The sequence below is a fragment of the Pan troglodytes genome, chromosome 2, assembly GCF_028858775.2.
Source record: "Pan troglodytes isolate AG18354 chromosome 2, NHGRI_mPanTro3-v2.0_pri, whole genome shotgun sequence".
NCBI lineage: Eukaryota > Metazoa > Chordata > Mammalia > Primates > Hominidae > Pan > Pan troglodytes.
The window spans coordinates 42448567-42466350 of record NC_086015.1 but is presented as its reverse complement, the minus strand read 5'-3'; the positions used below and the strand labels follow the sequence as shown (position 1 = coordinate 42466350).

At 48.7% G+C, this 17784-nt stretch overlaps 2 protein-coding genes across 3 annotated transcripts in view; both read right to left on the bottom strand.

Moving 5' to 3' along the window:
• The window catches only part of ACVR2B (activin A receptor type 2B), a 39174-nt gene extending 30002 nt beyond the window's left edge, over nucleotides 1–9172 (bottom strand). The window contains exon 1 of one of the 2 annotated variants that reach the window (XM_516369.7): nucleotides 8750–9172. In XM_516369.7, the coding sequence (XP_516369.2) occupies nucleotides 8750–8801 (52 nt within the window). In that variant the 5' untranslated portion in view covers nucleotides 8802–9172. Of the gene's footprint in view, nucleotides 1–8439; nucleotides 8696–8749 lie in introns of those variants that run through there. The other variant, XM_016940731.4, reaches the window with a different exon arrangement.
• A 143-nt stretch (nucleotides 9173–9315) lies between these two features.
• XYLB (xylulokinase) overlaps nucleotides 9316–17784 on the bottom strand; it is a 105614-nt gene continuing 97145 nt past the window's right edge. Inside the window, exon 19 of the mRNA XM_016940725.4 lies at nucleotides 9316–10357. Coding sequence (XP_016796214.1) covers nucleotides 10175–10357 — 183 coding nt within the window. The 3' untranslated portion in view covers nucleotides 9316–10174. The remainder of the gene's footprint in view (nucleotides 10358–17784) is intronic.

The window sequence follows — 17784 nt, the reverse complement described above, 5'->3', positions numbered from 1 at the left end:
GACTCAGGCACAAGGTAGGAGACACAGGCATGAGAGGTTATCTCCAGGTCTCCTCATACATTAAGCCAGTGGAAGTGAGCCCTTCCCATGTCCGGGCACCCTTCATGAAACCAGGCTATTTCTAAACTCTGTAACCTAGCATTTCAGCAGGGGTTGGGGTGTGGAGGTAGGAAGGATGTTCACAGATTACCGCAGAGAGCCAACTGCCATATCACCCAGCTTCTACCCCCACTGCCATCACTTGGGTAGCCTCAAAAAATAAATAAATAAAATGGTATAACCATTTTTCAGTATCTATTAAAACCGATAACATACGTGCTTATGATCCAGATGTTATTTTCTCATCTACTCTTGAGAAACAGTGTGCATACATTCTATACAATCACAAAGTCCATCAGTAAGAAACTAGGTAAAATGTAGTCTATATTTAAACTTTAGAATATTACGTAGTTATTAAAAAGATCAAAGTAGATCCATATGTATCAGAAAGTTTGCCAAAGCAAATCTCCGAGTTTAAAAAGCCATGACATCCAACATAGCTTAAAGTCACAAACATGGTGAGGAAAAGATGGACACAAAGCAGTTTATTCTGTAAGGTTCTATTCATATGAAGCACAGAAACAGATGAAACTATTTTATGCTGTTAGAAGTTAGAATAGTAGTTAACCTTAGTGGGTGTGGGCAGAGACTGAAATGGAACAAAACAGGGCTTGCTGGGGATGGGGGGCTGGAAAATTTCTGATTCTTGACTTGGATGCTGACTAAACCAGTGTATTCAGTTTGTGAAAATGCTTCTTAGCTGTTACTTATGGTAATTACTTGTACATTCTTCTGTATATGTTTTATACTTCAATTAAATGCTTGAATACCATTTTAGGTGGAAAAAAGCCTATTTATTTATTTATTTGTTTGTTTATTTATTTATTTATTTTGAGATGGAGTCTCGCTCTGTTGCCCAGGCTGGAGTGCAGTGGTGCTATCTTGGCTCACTGCAAGCTCCGCCTCCCGGGTTCACGCCATTCTCCTGCCTCAGCCTCTCGAGTAGCTGGGACTACAGGGACCCACCACCACGCCGGGCTAATTTTTTGTATTTTTAGTAGAGACGGGGTTTCTCCATGTTGGTCAGGCTGGTCTTGAACTCCTGACCTCAGGTGATCCGCCCGCCTTGGCCTCCCAAAGTGCTGGGATTACAGGCATGAGCCACCACGCCCGGCCAAAAGCCTCTCTATTTCTATAAGTATTTCTATAGATGCACAAGTAAAAATGTCTGGAAGAATACACCTCAATCTTAAAAGGATTACCTTTGGAGGGGGCCTCGGATGGGGAACAGAAGTGATAAAAGGAGACCCTAGTATTATCTGTAACATCTAAATTTCTGCAATATAATGTAGGTATATTACTTGTTTAAAAAGTAATAAATTTTTTTTAAATGGGAAAATTAGTTATGGCTGAAGTGACTTCTACTCCCCCAACTATACCCCAGGGTGGCTAACCTCTCAGTGATGGGAGGTTTGGATGCGAGGTTTCAGGGCAGGGGAGATAGGACTACATTGCCCTGGCCCTCCTTCTACTCCCACACATCCCTGTAGGTCTCACCCTCAGCCAGAAGGTTCACAGAAGGAGCCAGCCAGGTGGGAAAAGAAACCAGAATTCATCTCTCTAACCCTTCTGCTCCTCTGGTTTCTAAGGCCCAGAGCAGATGAGCCTTGATTCACTATGCCCTCACTACACAGAGAAGCGGGACCTCTTGTGTGAGCCCTGGGCCACAGGACTCCCCTCTAACCCAATATCAAACCTCAGTGAGAAGGAAATTCCCAAAAAGTGCATAAAATAAGAGTTCTTAAACCATGGTTGCCAGCCCAGGCTGGGAAAACTCATGCGTGCTTTCTAAATCAACGGACACATAATCCAGTTGGAGGGGAGGGGGAGGAGGGTTGTCAATGGCACTGGACATTCATTAAAAGGCATTGTCCTCATACCTGAAAACACTGTGCGCCACTGCGCAAGCCAGAAGGAAAAAATATCCTGGCATCAACACTCGAGAGAGTCAGCTTCCAAGTTAGTCTCCTGTTTTAATTGGTTCAAGTTTGGGAGGCCACAGGGACCCCTCCTTCTCCTCAGATGGACAGATAACAGCTGGTCTCATCCCATCCTCCGAAATGCTCAGGCACAAAACAGGAAAGCAGCCTCCTCCATTCTCCAGCCAAGGGCTTGGGTTTCCAACCAGCCTTCCTTTTCCTTCTCCAGAACTAATTTTAGCCTCCTTGGTTGTCAGAGTGGAACTGAAATAGTCGGCAGAGGAACACATGCAAAGAGCATGAGCTCGCCTCACAAAACACCTCAGCTCCAGCCCAGAAACTGGCCAGGGAGAAGGCCCATTGTCCAGCAGGTCAGACCCATCCAGACAACATTCCCCTGGGAAGAGGGCCTCACATTTGCCCAGTGGGACAGGCTTCCTTTCCACACCCACTTCCAGAGGTCATGCGTCCATGAATGAAAACACCCAGTTGGAGCTGCCAGTCCCAGAAAGAATCTGAAAAAGGCACATGCATGTGTACAGCAAGCCTAGAATAACCAGGGGAAAGCATGGGGCTGTCCGAAGGCGGGAAGCCATTATTAGTCCTGGGCCGGGAAGAGACATGGCTGACCCTTGAACAATCCCAGCCTGCTTTATCCATTGATTTCCAGTACCTACCACTGTCTTAGTCAGAGACATCACTGAGCAATGTAATAGAGTCAGAAGAAGGCAGCAGCATTTCCACCACCAGAAAACCTGGGCATTCAGTAGCAGTACCCCCAGGACCACAAGGAATAGGCACCTCTAGGGCTAGGATGGACCCGTAAGTCTGGTAGAGAATGAGAGACCAAAAAAGAAAGCCCAGAACAAGGGGGTGGGTGTCTGTTTTGGAACACAGAATTAGTGATAGAACCAGAGGGAAGGAAGAGAAAGAATTCTGAGAAGGAAATAAAGTCCCCTTTGTAAAGACCCCAAAAACAGATGGAACTAGGAAGTCTGAACCTCAGCAAGCACTTCACATACCAGTGATGTGGAGCACTTGGAAACTGGGTCTTTGAAAAATGCTTCCTCCACCCTAAGAGTCCAGTTTGTAATCACTTCCCAGTGCAGCAAACTGTGTCTGAGTTCAAGATGAGACAGACAGAGTCCCACAGAAGCGTTCCCTAGCCAAGCTTGAAGCAGGCCAGGGGAGGAGTAGAAAATAAACATGGGGGCAGCCCCAGGGGGCTGCCAGCCTGCCAAGCCCAATAGACAAGCCTCCACAGATACCAACCGCTCCACCAGAGCCTCCAGTGCCAGCTGCCTGTCTAAGGCAGCGCTGCCCACACCTCCCCAGGTCCACAGCAGGAAGCCTGGCCCTGCCCTCAGATTCCCATCTGGCCACCACACCCTGAGGGAGAGACTTGCACCCATACCTTTGGGGAGAGGCTGCCCACCTGCCCTGGTGTCCCCGGCCTGGGGGCTCCAGGCCCACAGCCTCTGCAGCTCCCCAGAGCGCCACACGGCAGGTCCACTCAGGGGAAGGGGCATGCCCACGGCCTGCTACAACCCCAGTGCTCCGCTTGGCAGACAGGGCTAGCCTTAGCTCCTGAGGCCCCCAGGTGAGCAGAGAGGGGGTGCTGGGCAGGCAGAGAGTCCCCAGCAACAGGCACTTCCTGGCATTTCTGCGTGTACGGGAGGAAGAGGCTGAGTGCCAGCCTTAAGGCAACGGTCAGAGGCGAGTGGGCGGGTGCAGGCAGGCAGGCAGGCTGCCCAGCCACCCACAGCCTCCGCCTCCCTGAAACCTGAACCACTTCTGGGAAAACTCAAGGACGCCAGGATTCTCCTCGGTGGTAAGCTGTACACCAGAACCACTAATGTTGAACCAAACTCTCACGTGCTGAGCAGATTTCACTAAACAGGAATCTCCTAGGCTTTGAGGAGAACCTCACCTCCAACCCTGCATCCAGAGTGGGGGGATGGATATGCACTCAAAAGCCGTTACCCCTACTTCTTACAACTGTAGACCTCTTTGAAAGCGTGAGAACATTCTACATCAGTGGTTCCCAATCTGAGATGATTTTGCTCTCACCTCTGCCAGGGACATTTAGCAAGATCTGGAAACATTTTTGGTTGACATGATTAAAGAGGATCTACTGGAATTTGTGGGTAGAGGCGGGGATACTGCTAAATATCCTATAATGCACAGAACAGCTCAACCCACCACTACCCATACACAACAGAGTATCATCAGGCCCAAAATGTAAATAGTGTCAAGGTTGAGAAACCCTGTTCTAGAGTGAGGCCCATGCAACCAGGACCCTGCCTCAGGACTATCTAGAGTCTATCTAGAGTCACTAGCAAAAATATTATCCAGACCCAGTCCTCAACCCTCCAGATCCCAATCCATGGTGACAGGTCAGTATCTGTGAGTGGATCTAAACTCCTGAACCGATACTCCTTGGTTCTCATTTGCACTACCCTGAGCTCCCAAGCAGAGGGGCTGAATGCATAGGCTGGCACTCAAGAGGACAGCTTTCTGGAAAGAGAGACCAGGGCTAGAATCTGAACATCCGGCAGGATCACAAAAGGCAAAGCAAGTGAGGTACCAAGGTGGAAAAAGCACCCCTCCCCCGCAGAACAAGCTGCCCCTTAAGACTACTACAGTGGATATGTGCAGGGCAGCCAGGACTTCAAGGAGTCTAATCAGGGGGCAGCAGGTTCCCAGTATCTGTACAAAACAGAGTGGGTGCATACAATGTACACACACATGCACACATATACCGATTTACATTTTCCTGGAGGAAGGGTCCACAGCTTTCATCAGATTCTCAGAGGGGTCTATGACATCAAGGACCACTGTATAGAATGTGGGCTCTTCATTGGCTCCTTATAACAGGAGTTCCTTAGGTGAAGTGCCAGCAGAGGTCCAGGTGCTTCTGGAGATTCTTGATGCCCAGAAAGACCCACAGAGTAGTACACAATAGAGGCCCACCCAAGTGATGGGAGGCCATAGGGTTTAGATCTTATGTTTTTACCCAGCTATAGGGCCTGGAAAGATGGGCAGGTTTCTCACATCATCTGCCTTGAAAGGGCCCCTAAGAGCTAGGGAGGATACCCATTCCTCCCAAAAGGCAGCCCACCCAGACAGGGCAGAGCCTCGAGTGCCCAGCAGATACAAGGACAGGTAGCAGAAAACACTCTTCTCTGGGAGGGGCACCCACGGCCCATGGCTCTGTAGCCCATGTCCTTGGCAGCTACCACTACACTAGGCCTGAGGGATGAAAGTCACTTCACTTCATGAGCTCACTCCCTCCGCCCTCCCCCAAGGAAGTGGCCAAGAAACTTCTCTGGGTCAGCCTATCAGAGTAATCAGGGCCTGCACTTCCTGATGGGATGGATAGGAGGCAGGTCCCTCTCCAAGAGCTCTGGTCACTTCACTTAGAATACTGTTTACCCCACCCCTATAAGCCCTTTGATCTGAACCCCAAGTACAGAGTACAGAGACAGGTGTCAGGAGTTCTTGTAGAATACAGCATTGAGTGTCCAGGATGTCCACTGAAATGCAAGAGCCAAATGGCTTGTTTCCCAAGGACACTCGGCCAAGCACAGACCACAAAAGACTTAAAGAATTATTAAAGAACCAACTAACCACTGACTGATCTTGTGACAAGCACCATGTGACATTTATTACACCATAAATTCTACCTTCCCTTCTGAGATTCCATTGTCTAATATGGTAGCCACTAACCAAATGTTCTGCAGAGCACTGGAAATGTGGAAAGTTAGAGTTGAGGATGTTCTGTAAGGCACACACTGGATTTTGATGACAGTACAAAAATGGAATGCAAAATGTCTCGTTTTAATACTGATTTCAGGCTGAAATTACTTTGTATATATCAAATTCAGTGAAATATACTTTTTTTTTGAGACGGAGCCTCACTCTGTCACCAGGCTGCAGTGCAGTGACATGATCTCGGCTCACTGCAACCTCTACCTCCCGGGTTCATGCGATTCCCCTGCCTCAGCCTCTGGAGCAGCTGGGACTACAGGCGTGTGCCACCACACCCAGCTAATTTTTGTATTTTTAGTAGAGACGCGTTTCACCATGTTGGCCAGGATGGTCTCGATCTCTTGACCTTGTGATCCTCCCACCTCAGCCTCCCAAAGTGCTGGGATTACCGGCATGAGCCACTGTGCCAGGCCAGTAAAATATACTATTGAAGTTCATTCCATCTCATGGAAAGAATGTGTCCCCCCCAAATTCATACAATGAAGTTCTGACCCCCAGTGTAATGGTATTTGGAGATGGGACCTTTGGGAGGTAGTGAGGGTTAGATTAAGTCATGAGGGTGGGGCCATCAGGTAATGAGGACAGGATTCACAGTCTTACAAAAAGAAGAAAACACCCCCTTGCCCCACCCCACCCGTCATGTGAGAATGCAGTAAGAAGGCAGATGTCTGCAAGCCAGGAAGAGGGTCCTCACCAGAACCCAACCATGCCAGCACCCTGCACCCTGGGCTCAGACTTAGAGCTTCCAGAACTTTGACAATATAAATTTCTGCTGTTTAAGCCACCAGTCTACAGTATTTTGTTATGGCAGCCCCAGCTAAGACACAGCTGTTTCTTCTTCCTTTTATTAACACGACTACTAGAAAACGTTGTTTTATATCTATCCATAGTTCATACACTATTTCTGTCACACAGCACTCTTCTAGATGTTCCTTCTAGCAGGCATTGTGTGCTGCACAGTATGGGGGTTATTCCAAACAGCAAGCCAGGAGCTTGAAATTAAAGGGCATCCCTGAAGCCAAAGAAACAGGACGGTCAGGTCTGCTCCAAACTGGGCCTGGGGCAGCTCTTTTCACAGTTCTCCACAGGTCAGGGACTGGTTGATGTGACTACAAGAAATACCCACTGACCCCCACCTTCCTCCCAGGGCAGGAATACAGGTCCTTATAGTGTGACTCTGACTGCCCCCTGGCAGGGTACACTGCTCAGCACTGCCCAAGCTAGGTGACTGAAGCAGAGGAAAAAGAAAGGACATACAGCCCTTCCAGGGGTCTGATGCCGCCCTGCCCTGCCTAAGAAGGGAGGTGTGAGACTGGTGTGATCCCCAGATCCCAGGTCTCAAGCTGTCCTGTCTTGGGAGGAAGCTCTCCTAAAGGCCTGGGCTTGGAAGAGCCCCAGCACTTCCAGGTATCAGGCACCCAGCGGGTCTGGAGGCAGTCAGGTGGGCTGCGGTCTGCCTATCAAGTCAGCTTGCTGCCACCCTCCCTCTAGCAGACCAATGCCTCCCCTTTCACTTTCGAGCCCTCCTTCTTGGGGAAAAGGCATCCCAAGGGAGCGGGGCAAAAAAGAGGAGCAGAAAGTCCAACACGACCACCACTTCGCCTCCAGGAAGCGGCTCCAGGAGAGCTGCAACGCCCTCTTCCATACGGTACTCAGGTGCCAGCTGGTCTTTGCCCTTCGGTTTCCGGACTCAGGCTGCGCGCGCGCGCTACTACCCTACAGAACTCACTCGCTTTCGGTGTAAACTAAGCCTCACGACGACGCACAGGAGAAGGTAGAACCAGGGTTGGAATGGGACGGAGATCCCAAATCCCCACCCCCGCAGCAGCGTGGGGACTCTGGCCCCGCCCCTGCACGCCCGGCCCCGCCCCTCGAGGGTTTCCCAGACTCCAGGCGGCTGCCACCGTGGGCGGCGGGGGACCCGCGCTGCATGTGTAATGGGAGCTGGGAACAAAGACGCGCAGGACCCGGCGGCCGGGTACCAGCCGCCCCGACCTTCTCGCCAGAGCTTCAATGCCCAGCTCCCCACGTTTCCCAGGACTGGCCAGGGGACGTCCCGGCGCGCCCGCCGGGGTTAGGCGCACCCCGGCACCACTGAGAGAGAAATCGGTGCTTGGGCCGTAGGAGAAACAAGCTTTCCAGGCGGAACTCCGCTTGTTTACGCCCGCGCCCACATACCCCCAAACACACATGCGCTGGCCGAACACCTCCAGCCACACGCCCGCAGCCGCGGGCGAGCTGAGCGCTGGTCACCCACCCCGCCACGTGCCTCCCGGAGGCCCGAACGAAGAGGGACCTGTTGGGTTTTCCATCTTACCCACCCCCTCCCCTCCCAAGTGCCCAAACAAAGCGGTCCCGCGAAGCGACCACACTCCGCATCCCGGGGCCAACGGCAGGGAAAGAGGGAGCAGGTGGGAGCCAGCACCAACAGCCCGCCGGGCCGGTAACGCGACGCAGACTGGTGGCAAGAAATGCAGGGGACTTTGGGCTGCGTGAAGCCGCCCCCTTCGCTTCGCTACACTTAGTGACTCTGAGGGACATGCAACCCTCCCCGCATGCTGCTGCTGCTGCTGCACCTACAATCCTGCCACCCCCAATGAGATCTGCCCACCCCTCTTGGCCGCCTTCCCCACGCTCAGGTTTTCCTCACTCTTTCCCTGGGTTCCACGCGCCCGCGTAGCCCGAACTCCGACCCTGAGGCTCCGCGTCCCAGCCCCCATCGCAGGGGCGCCTCTAGGAACCAGAATCCCGCAGATGACTGCACAGACAAGATCGTGCCCCTAAGTTCGGCGAGCCGTGCGCCCACCGCGCCCCCAGCCCCCGCCCCGGGAGGTGAGGGCTGAATACAGGTGGTGCGGCGACGAGGCCCCGGGCCCGCCCTTTGTTGGTAAACACCGCGCGGCGCCAGAGGCCAGCCCCGCGCGCCCTCTCGGCGTCCCCGCGCCGCGCCCAGTTCTTACCGGCGCACAGCGATCCCCAGAGGAGGGCGAGGGCCACCCAGGGCGCCGTCATGTTCCGCGGCGCCGCCCCGCGCACACCCGGAGCCCGCGGGCAGGGCCGCACGGCGCTCCCGGGGCGCGCAGGGCCAGGAGGCGGCTGCGCTCTCCTTCCCGCTCCTTCCTTCGGTCTCGTTCCCTGCGCGCTTCCTGCGCCTTCGTCCCCGAGCAGCGTTCGGGCTCCAAGGGCCGGTCGGCGGGGCCGGGCTCAGGGCCGCTGCGGGCGGCGCAGGCTGCGGCCCGGGCTCCGGGGCGACGCGGGGGCCGGGGGGCGGCAGCGGGGCACGGGCCGGGGCGCGCCCGACTCAGGCATAGCGCGGCGGGGCTGGGCCCGGGCCCCGGGCGCAGGGGCCGAGTCCGGAGGGGCCATGAACGGGGGGAGGGGTGGGGGGGGAGGGGAGCTGAACCGAGTCCAAAATGGCTCCTGAGCGGCGGCCACGGAGCCGAGCCAGCGGGGAAACCCGGATGTTGGATACAAAGAGGCGGGCGGGCTGGGCGGGGAGGGGGAGGGGAGGCGGGCCCTCCGGCCGCGTGGTCCGCGCCCCCCTGAGGGGCGGGGCCCCAGAGAAACAACAACACGGAGGCCCCGCCCCCATCCCGCGCCCTGTGGAAGGACGCGCGTGCACCAACTTGCTGGAGGACAGGGCGGGGCGCGCGGACGGAGGTGGCGGGAATGGGCTCCTGACCACTTTGCCCGGGAGCCTGTGGCCACTGCACTCGCAATTAGTGCCCCGCACGCTCGAGCCCAAGCTCCTGACACATGCTGCCCTACAACCCCGGAATGAGTGGATAGTCCCGGGACTCTGGCCCAGACGCCTCTGTGCCTTGGATTCCCCACCTGTGCAATGGGGGTGACAGTGAACCGTGGGAAAGTCGGATCTCTACTGATGGGCGAATTAAGTGGCAGAAAGAGGCTGACTTCCCTGAATTGACAAGCAGTCTCCCGTCTGCAATCCCTTGCCACACACTCAAAGGCACAGCTAGGGCGGGGAGTGGTCATTTAAACCCAACCAAGTGAGGGAGCGGGCAGAGTCCCGCCCCTCTAAGCCCAGCAGGTGGAAAAGGGCCTCTGGCAACCTGCTGGCCCTCCCTAATCCCATCTTGTCTTCTGCAGTTCCTGCGCCACCCGCAGCGGCCCTGAGCTTCAATCTGCACTTTCAAAACTTCCCAGTTGCCTCCAGAGCCCTGCAGTTGAAGATCTTGTCTAGCACATGGTTTTGCTGTTTTCCTCACCCCGAACTCCCTCCTTGGAGGGCCATCGTTCTCTGTCTCAGATTCCACCCTCCTTATCACACAACTAGAGCTTCGGAGGAACGTGATGGGGCTCCCAACTAAGGAGGGAAAGACCATCATAGCTCAGGGATGAGGCTCCGAGATCCTCAGATAACATTAATTGTCCTCTGTCTTCTCTTGACTTGGCACATCCTTGCTTGGAGCAGGGCAGGCGCAGCTGAAAGGGAGGTGGCACCTGGAGGTCTCAGTCATTTCACTTCTCTGAGCCTCAGTTTTCCCATATGCAAAGTGAAGAGGTAAGACTCCCTCAGGGTTTTGCATCTTCTTAATGGCAGAAACCTATTCAAACAAAATATTATGTAAATGTTCACTATAGGCGGGGCGAGGTGGCTCAAACCTGTAATTCCAGCACTTTTAGAGGCCCAGGAGGCTTTTGAGGTCAGGAGTTCGAGACCAGCCTGACCAACATGGCAAAAACCTGTCTCTACTAAATAATACAAAAATTAGCTGGGCATGGTGACACACACCTGTAATTCCAACTACTCGGTAGGAGGCTGAGGCAGGAGAATCGCTTGAACCCAGGAGGGAGGTGGAGGTTGCAGTGAGCTGAGATTGCACCACTGCACTCCATCCTAGGTGACAGAGTGAGACTCTCTCTCAAAAAAAAATAAGTTTATAAAGGAATGTATATTGTTCTGATTGACATTGAAATAGGGTCAACTACCCCCGGTCACCAGAGCAGCAGGAACACCTCAGGGGCCACACTTTGGAGGCACTGCCCAGAAAGATTTCTGGGTCTTTAAAAGTCCCTTCCAGTTCTGGGAAATTCTATGTGAAAATGATGGTCCCTGCTTGCTATAATCCCTACAGGTGACTTATTATCTAAGCCATTTAACACAGGATTGAATACTATGCGACTGTGTGCCAAGCAAGAAGCAGTGTTGTATGGGACACCCTAGCTGTGTATAAGGTATCTGGTAATAACACAGGAGGCCACAGTGATAGACTGTGATAACGGAAGTAATTCCATATCCAGTTTAAGTGTCTTTTCTAGGGAATATAAATCGTTATCTCCATTCCAATATGGACTGAAAGGTATCGACTTTAATCCATGTGCCAAAAATTAGATTGGCTGGTTCCTCTCTTCTACTCCATACCAGGTCAAGTATCATAATAAGGACTCAGAGTGGTCCAAGCTGCCCAAATATCTGTGTCTTCCACTCTGACCTGTCTGGGAACTCCAAATTTATATCCAACTGCTTACTTGACAACTGTAGTTGGTAGCCTATCAGGCATCTCAAATTTGACCTAGCCAAAGCAGAAGTCCTCATTTGCCCCGTAAATCTCCTCCCCAGTTTTCCCTGTCTGAATCAATGGCATAAGCAACTACACCATTGCTCAAATCAGAACCTTATGAGTCCTACTGAAACCAGCCAAAGAGTCCCATAGACAGTTGTTTTTGTTTTTGTTTTTGAGACAGAGTTTGGCTCTTATTGCTCTCACTGGAGTGCAGTGGCACGATCTCGGCTCACTGCGACCTCCACCTCCTGGGTTCAAGTGATTCTCCTGCCTCAGCCTCCCAAGTAGCTGGAATTACATGCAAGCCACCATGCCCAGCTAAGTTTTGTATTTTTAGTAGATACAGGCTTTCATCATGTTGGCCAGGCTGGTCTTGAACTCCCAACTTCAGGTGACCTGCCTGCCTCAGCCTCCCAAAGTGCTGGGATTATAGAAGTTGACCCTTTTGCAGTTAAAGCTGGAAACTTATTTGTTTTATCCGAGTTCCTTCCTCAGGAAAGGACCTTCAGGCCTCTCACAAAAAGTATCAAAGAACTGAAGCCATAAAAAGTATCAAAATAACTGAAACCAGATCACTGCACTAGATGCTGGGCCCCTCAGTCACCATGATTGCTTCCTTGCCCCTCCCATGTTCCTGTTTTCTTACATATTGTTACATTTCTTTCCTGCTATATAAACCCTTGGTTTTGGTCAGTCAAGGAGATGGATTTGAGACTGCACTCCCATCTCCTTGGCTGCAGCACCTGATTAAAGCCTTCTTCCTTGGCAATACTTGTCATCTCAGTGATTGGCTTTCTGTGCACCGAGCAGCAGGACCTAGACCAAACCCCTGGTGTTTCGGTAACAATACTTGATTCCTCCCATATACAGTCCATCAGCAAAATAGCCTCAAAAGCGTATCCACCATCCGACTACTTTTTTCCATGTACACTACTGCAACATTGTCTTATATCTGGACTGTTGCAATAGCAGTGAACCAGAAGGGAGCTTAACTGGTCCTCTGAATTCATTCTTGCCTTAAATAAATCTTCCATATAGTAACCAAAGTGCATTCCCTGCCATCATTTTGATCATGAGCTCATCAAGCAAATACTAGGCTGGTTGAGAAAGGTGATAATGGATATTTGAAAAACGAGTTCTATTTGGGTTTTCTGTTCTTTTGAACGACTAAAGATTGCTAAATATCACATTTGGTATCAGACATGGGGTGACCAAAAACTGAAAGGCAAAAAAAATCCGAAACCCCAAATGTTTGCTGTAGAATTTATGGCAGTGAGTTCTGCCATTAAGACATTCAGTGTGTTAGGACCACTATTCCCTGGCTTCCCCACCCTTCAACAATCAAGACCAGAAACCAAGGAATTGAGAAGAATCAGTTGAACATGACATTCTTTAGTATCAAGCTATGGAAGAAGATGGAAAACTATAGCATTGTAATAAGACTTGGCATCTATATAATTATAATGAATTCTATTAAGGGATTAAATACATTCATTTAGCAAGATAAACTTTGAAAGTAACCACAGTTTTTATAATGTTATTTGGGAACTTCTTCATTTGAGAAAATATAAGTGGCCTCACCCTCAGTTTCTGAGAGGCCCTGGTTAGACATTCACTGTAGTGGGTAATTTAGGCATAGCAATACGAAATTAAACAATTTAATGAGAGTACCATTCACAGTGTATAATTGTTGGGGGAGGGGTGGGCAGTGTATACTTTCTTTGGTAATACAGTTCCCCCAAGACTTAATAAGCTATCTGTTATTTCCTAGACACAGTTCTCAAAGTGCTTTATTTCTTTGCCTTATTTATTTTCTTCCTAGACCTCGTACTTTCCCCGCCCCTTTCTCTTAACTTAATGGTGGTTACTTGAGGTCAAAAAAATGAATTGGCTTGGGTAGAAAGCTAACACTATCTCTCAAGAGAGATTAGATTATGCTGTGCTAATGGAAAAATCCCAAAACCTTAATGGCTTAAAATAACAAAATTTATATCTTTCTCGTGATACATATCCATTGGAGGTCAACAAACAAGCTCTACTCATTGTAATAACTCAGGGACACAGACTAAGAGGGCTACCTTTTGATACATGCTTCTACTATTGGAGAGACAAGGGAAAGAGAGCATGGTAAATGCTGGCCCTTAAAACTTCTACCAGACTGGGAAGATGATGGTTAGGTTGTTGGCTGCATTGTTTTTGAATCTTTCAAAATCTTCACATGAAAACACAGAGTAAGCTGGGTGTGGTGGCTTATGCCTATAATCCCAGCACATCAGGAGGCTGAGGCAGGAGCATCACTTGAGCCCAGGAGTTCAAGACTAGCCTGGACAACATAGTGAGACCCCCGTTTGTTAAAAATAAATAAAAATAAGGCTGGGCATGGTGGCTCACGCCTGTAATCTGAGCACTTTGGGAGGCCAAGGCAGGTGGATCACGAGGTCAAGAGATCGAGACCATTCTGGCCAACACGGTGAAACCCCGTCTCTACTAAAAATACAAAAATTAGCTGGGCATGGTGGCACATACCTGTAGTCCCAGCTACTCAGTAGGCTGAGGTGGGAGAATCACTTGAACCCAGGAGGTGGAGGTTGCAGTGAGCCAAAATCATGCCACTGCACTCCAGCCTGGCAACAGAGCAAGACTTGAATGTCTCAAAAATAGCAATAATTAATTAATTAATTAAAATAAATAAATAAAAATAAAAAACACAGAGCAACTGTATGGAAAAAACCAGACCATCCAAGTGCACTCACTGAAAAAACAGGTGACAGGATTTCCCTCAAAACATCAAAATACAAGCAAATAGAGACAAACTACTAATAGCAACAAAAGCTGCGTGGGCGAGCCTCTGCGCAAGAGGGAGCAGGATACAACAGGGTATATGACATACCTGAGAACCTCCAAGAATTCACACAGGATGGGGAAATGTTTAGCTCCACCCAGCAAAATTGGAGTCTTCATGGAAAACTCAGAACATTCAGTAGAGACCCAGAGAGTCACTCCATAGTGGAGCTAAACCAGCCCTAGATAATAAAGGCTATTGTAAACCTCAATACTAAGCTAAAGGAACAAGCCTTGACATGATCAACCTGATTTATAAGTTAATTTAACTACCCACCAGAGGAACCAACACTTTTTAAAGAAATTCTATCAATCTGACACTCAGTAAAAAAATATTTTAAATGCCCACATCTAATAAAAGAATTACTAAGCATAGAAAGAAGCAGGAAAATGTGACCCAAAAGAAGCAGAAAAATCATTCAATAGGAACAGATACAGAAGTGACAGAGATAATGGAATTATCAGTCAAGGATTTTAGTTTAATTTGATTTTTACAGGTATTTTTGTACAAATTCATGGAGGACATGAGAAATTTTGTTGCATGTATATAATGTGTATTGTTCAAGTAATGGCATTTAGGTATCCATCACCCAAGATCAATACATTATTCTTAAATATAGTCACCCTACTCAGCTATCAGACATTGAGTTTATTCTATCTGTATGTTTGTACCCTTTAACCCAGTTCTCTTCACCCACCCACCCCAGCTCCCTACTCACCCCTCCCAGTCTCTGTTATCTATCTCTCTACTGCCATAAAATAAAATATTTTAGTTTCCACATATAAGTGAGAATATATATTTGTCTTGTTGTGCCTGGCTTAGTTCACTTAAGATATATCCAGATCCATCCACGATGCTGCCAATGACAGGATTTCTTTTTTTTTTTTTTTAATTAAAATTTATGAGACAAGGTCTCACTATGTTGCCCAGGCTGGTCTCAAACTCTTGGGCTCAAGCAATCCTTCCTCCTCAGTTTCTCCAAGTGTTAGGATTACAGTCATGAGCCACCATGCCTGGCCAATCTCATTCTTTTTAATGGCCGAATAGTATTTCATTGTGTATATATACTACATTTTCTTTATCTGTTCATCCATTGATGAATGCTTAGGTTGATTCTATATCTTCTGTTTTAAGAATAGTGCAGTAATAAACAAGAATGGAGGTATTCCTTTAATATATTGATTCCTTTTCCTTTGGGTAGCTATCCAATACTGGGATTGCAGGATCACATAGTAATTCTGTTTTTAGTTTTTAGAGAACTCTCTATACGGTTGTTTTCCATAATAACTGTGCTAGTTTACATTCCCACCAACAGTGTATAAGAGTTCCCTTTTCGGCCAGATGTGGTGACACATGCCTGTAATCCCAGCATTATGGGAGGCCGAGGAGGAAGGATTGCTGGAGTTCAGGAGTTTGAGACCATCCTGGACCAACATAGGGAGACCCTGCTTGTATCTACAAAAAAAAAAAAAAAAATTAGCCAGATGTGGTGGTGCGTGCCTGTGGTCTCGGCTCTTCAGGAGGCTGAAGTGGGAGGATCATTTGAGCCCAGGAGGTGAAGGCTCCACTGAGCCATGATCGTGACACTGCACTCCAACCTGGGCAACAGAGTGAGACCTTGTCTCCAAAAATAAAATAAAATAAAAAAGAGTTCCATTTTCTCTGCATCCTCGTCAACATTGTTATTTTTTGTCTTTATAATAGTAGCCATTCCAGCTGGGATAAGATAATTATATCATTGTGGCTTTGATTTGTATTTCTCTGATGATAAGTGACATTGAGCGTTTTTTCATATGCTGTTATCCATTTATATGTCTTCTTTTCAAAATGTCTATGCATGTCCTTTGTCTACTTTTTAATGGGATTATTTGGGATTTTGTTCCTGTTCAGTTGTTTGAGTTCCTTGTATATTCTGGATATTAGTCCCCTGTTGGATTAATACTTAGCAAATATTTTCTCCCATTCAACAGGTTGTTTCTTTACTCTGTTGATTGTTTCTTTTGCTTTGCAGAAGGCTTTTAGTTTAATAGAGTCCCATTTGTCTATTTTTGTGTTTATGGCCTGTGCTTTTGAGGTCTTAGTCATAAATTCTTTGCCTAGACCAATGTCCAGGAGAGTTTTCCCTAGGTTTTCTTCTGGTATTTTCATAGTTTCAAATTTTGAATTTAAGTCTTTAGTCCATTTTGATTTGGTTTTTGTATATGGTGAGAGATAGGGGTCTGGTTTCATTCTTCTGCATGTGACTACCCAATTTTCCCAGCACTATTTATTGAAGAGGGTTTCCATTCCCCAATATAAGTTCTTGTAAGCTTTGTTAAAGATTCGTTGGCTATAAATATGTGGCTTTATTTCTGGGTTCTCTATTCTGTTCCATTGGTCTATGTGTCTATTTTTATACCAGTACCATGCTATTTTTGTTAATACATCCCTGTAATATATTTTGAAGTAAGGTAATGTGATGCCTCCAGCTTTGTTCTTTTCACTCAGGGTTGCTATTGAGAGGTGAAACCAGCTGGACTCTGGATGGGGTGGGGACTTGGAGAACTTTTCTGTCTTACAAGAGGATTGTAAAATGCACCAATCAGTGCTCTATAGCTAGGATTTTAAAATGCACCAATCAGCATTCTGTGGTTACCTAGAAGTTTGTAAAATGTGCCAATCAGCACTCTGTAAAAATGCACCAATCAGCTCTCTGTGGCTAGCTAGACGTTTGTAAAATGGACCAATCAGCACTCTAATCTGGCAATCAGCACACTGTAAAATGGACCAATCAGCAGGACATAGGTGGGGACCAATAAGGGAATAAAAGCTGGCCACCCCAGCCAGCAGCACCAACCCACTTGGGTCTCCTTCCATGCTGTGGAAGCTTTCTTCTTTCACTCTTCACAATAAATCTTGCTGCTGCTCACTCTTTGGGTCCGTGGCACCTTTAAGAGCTGTAACACTCACCACAAAGGTCCACGACTTCATTCTTGAGGTCAGCAAGACCAAGAATCCACCAGGAGGAACCAATTCCAGACACTTCTTGGTGACCAAGAAGGGACTATCGCCAAGCAGTGAGTACCATTGGACCCCTTTCGCTAGCTATTCTGTCCTATTTTTCCTTAGGATTCAGGGACTAAACACCAGGCACCTGTCAGCCAGTTAAAAGTGACTAGCGTGGCCACCGGACTAAAGACATGGGTGTCAGGCTTTCTGGGAAAGGGCTCTCTAACAAACCCTGACTCTTCGGAGTTGGGAGCGTTGGTTTACCTGGAACCAGCTTCCACTTTTCTTGTACATCTGGGCTGACCCAAGGGTTGACAGAAAGGAAAGCCATTCAGCTCCAAGGTCCCAACAAAATGTTGGTTGACCATGTAGCCATGAGTGGAACTCTCAAAGTTACATTGCCCAAGCAAGACTTGCCCATCTATCCTATCTATCCTGACCCTTGCCTCCTGGGTCCTAATGCCTGTCAGACAAACTTCCTTCTGCCTCTCTTCTCCGAGACTAGTCCCGATTTTAGAAAGCACTCCCTGTTTCTGGTGCTTTTCTAGTTTCTCCTATAAGAATGATTTCTAGTATAAATTTCATGACTCTGTTCCCTTCTTTAGGCACCCAGGCTCACCAATCAGACATAATTTTT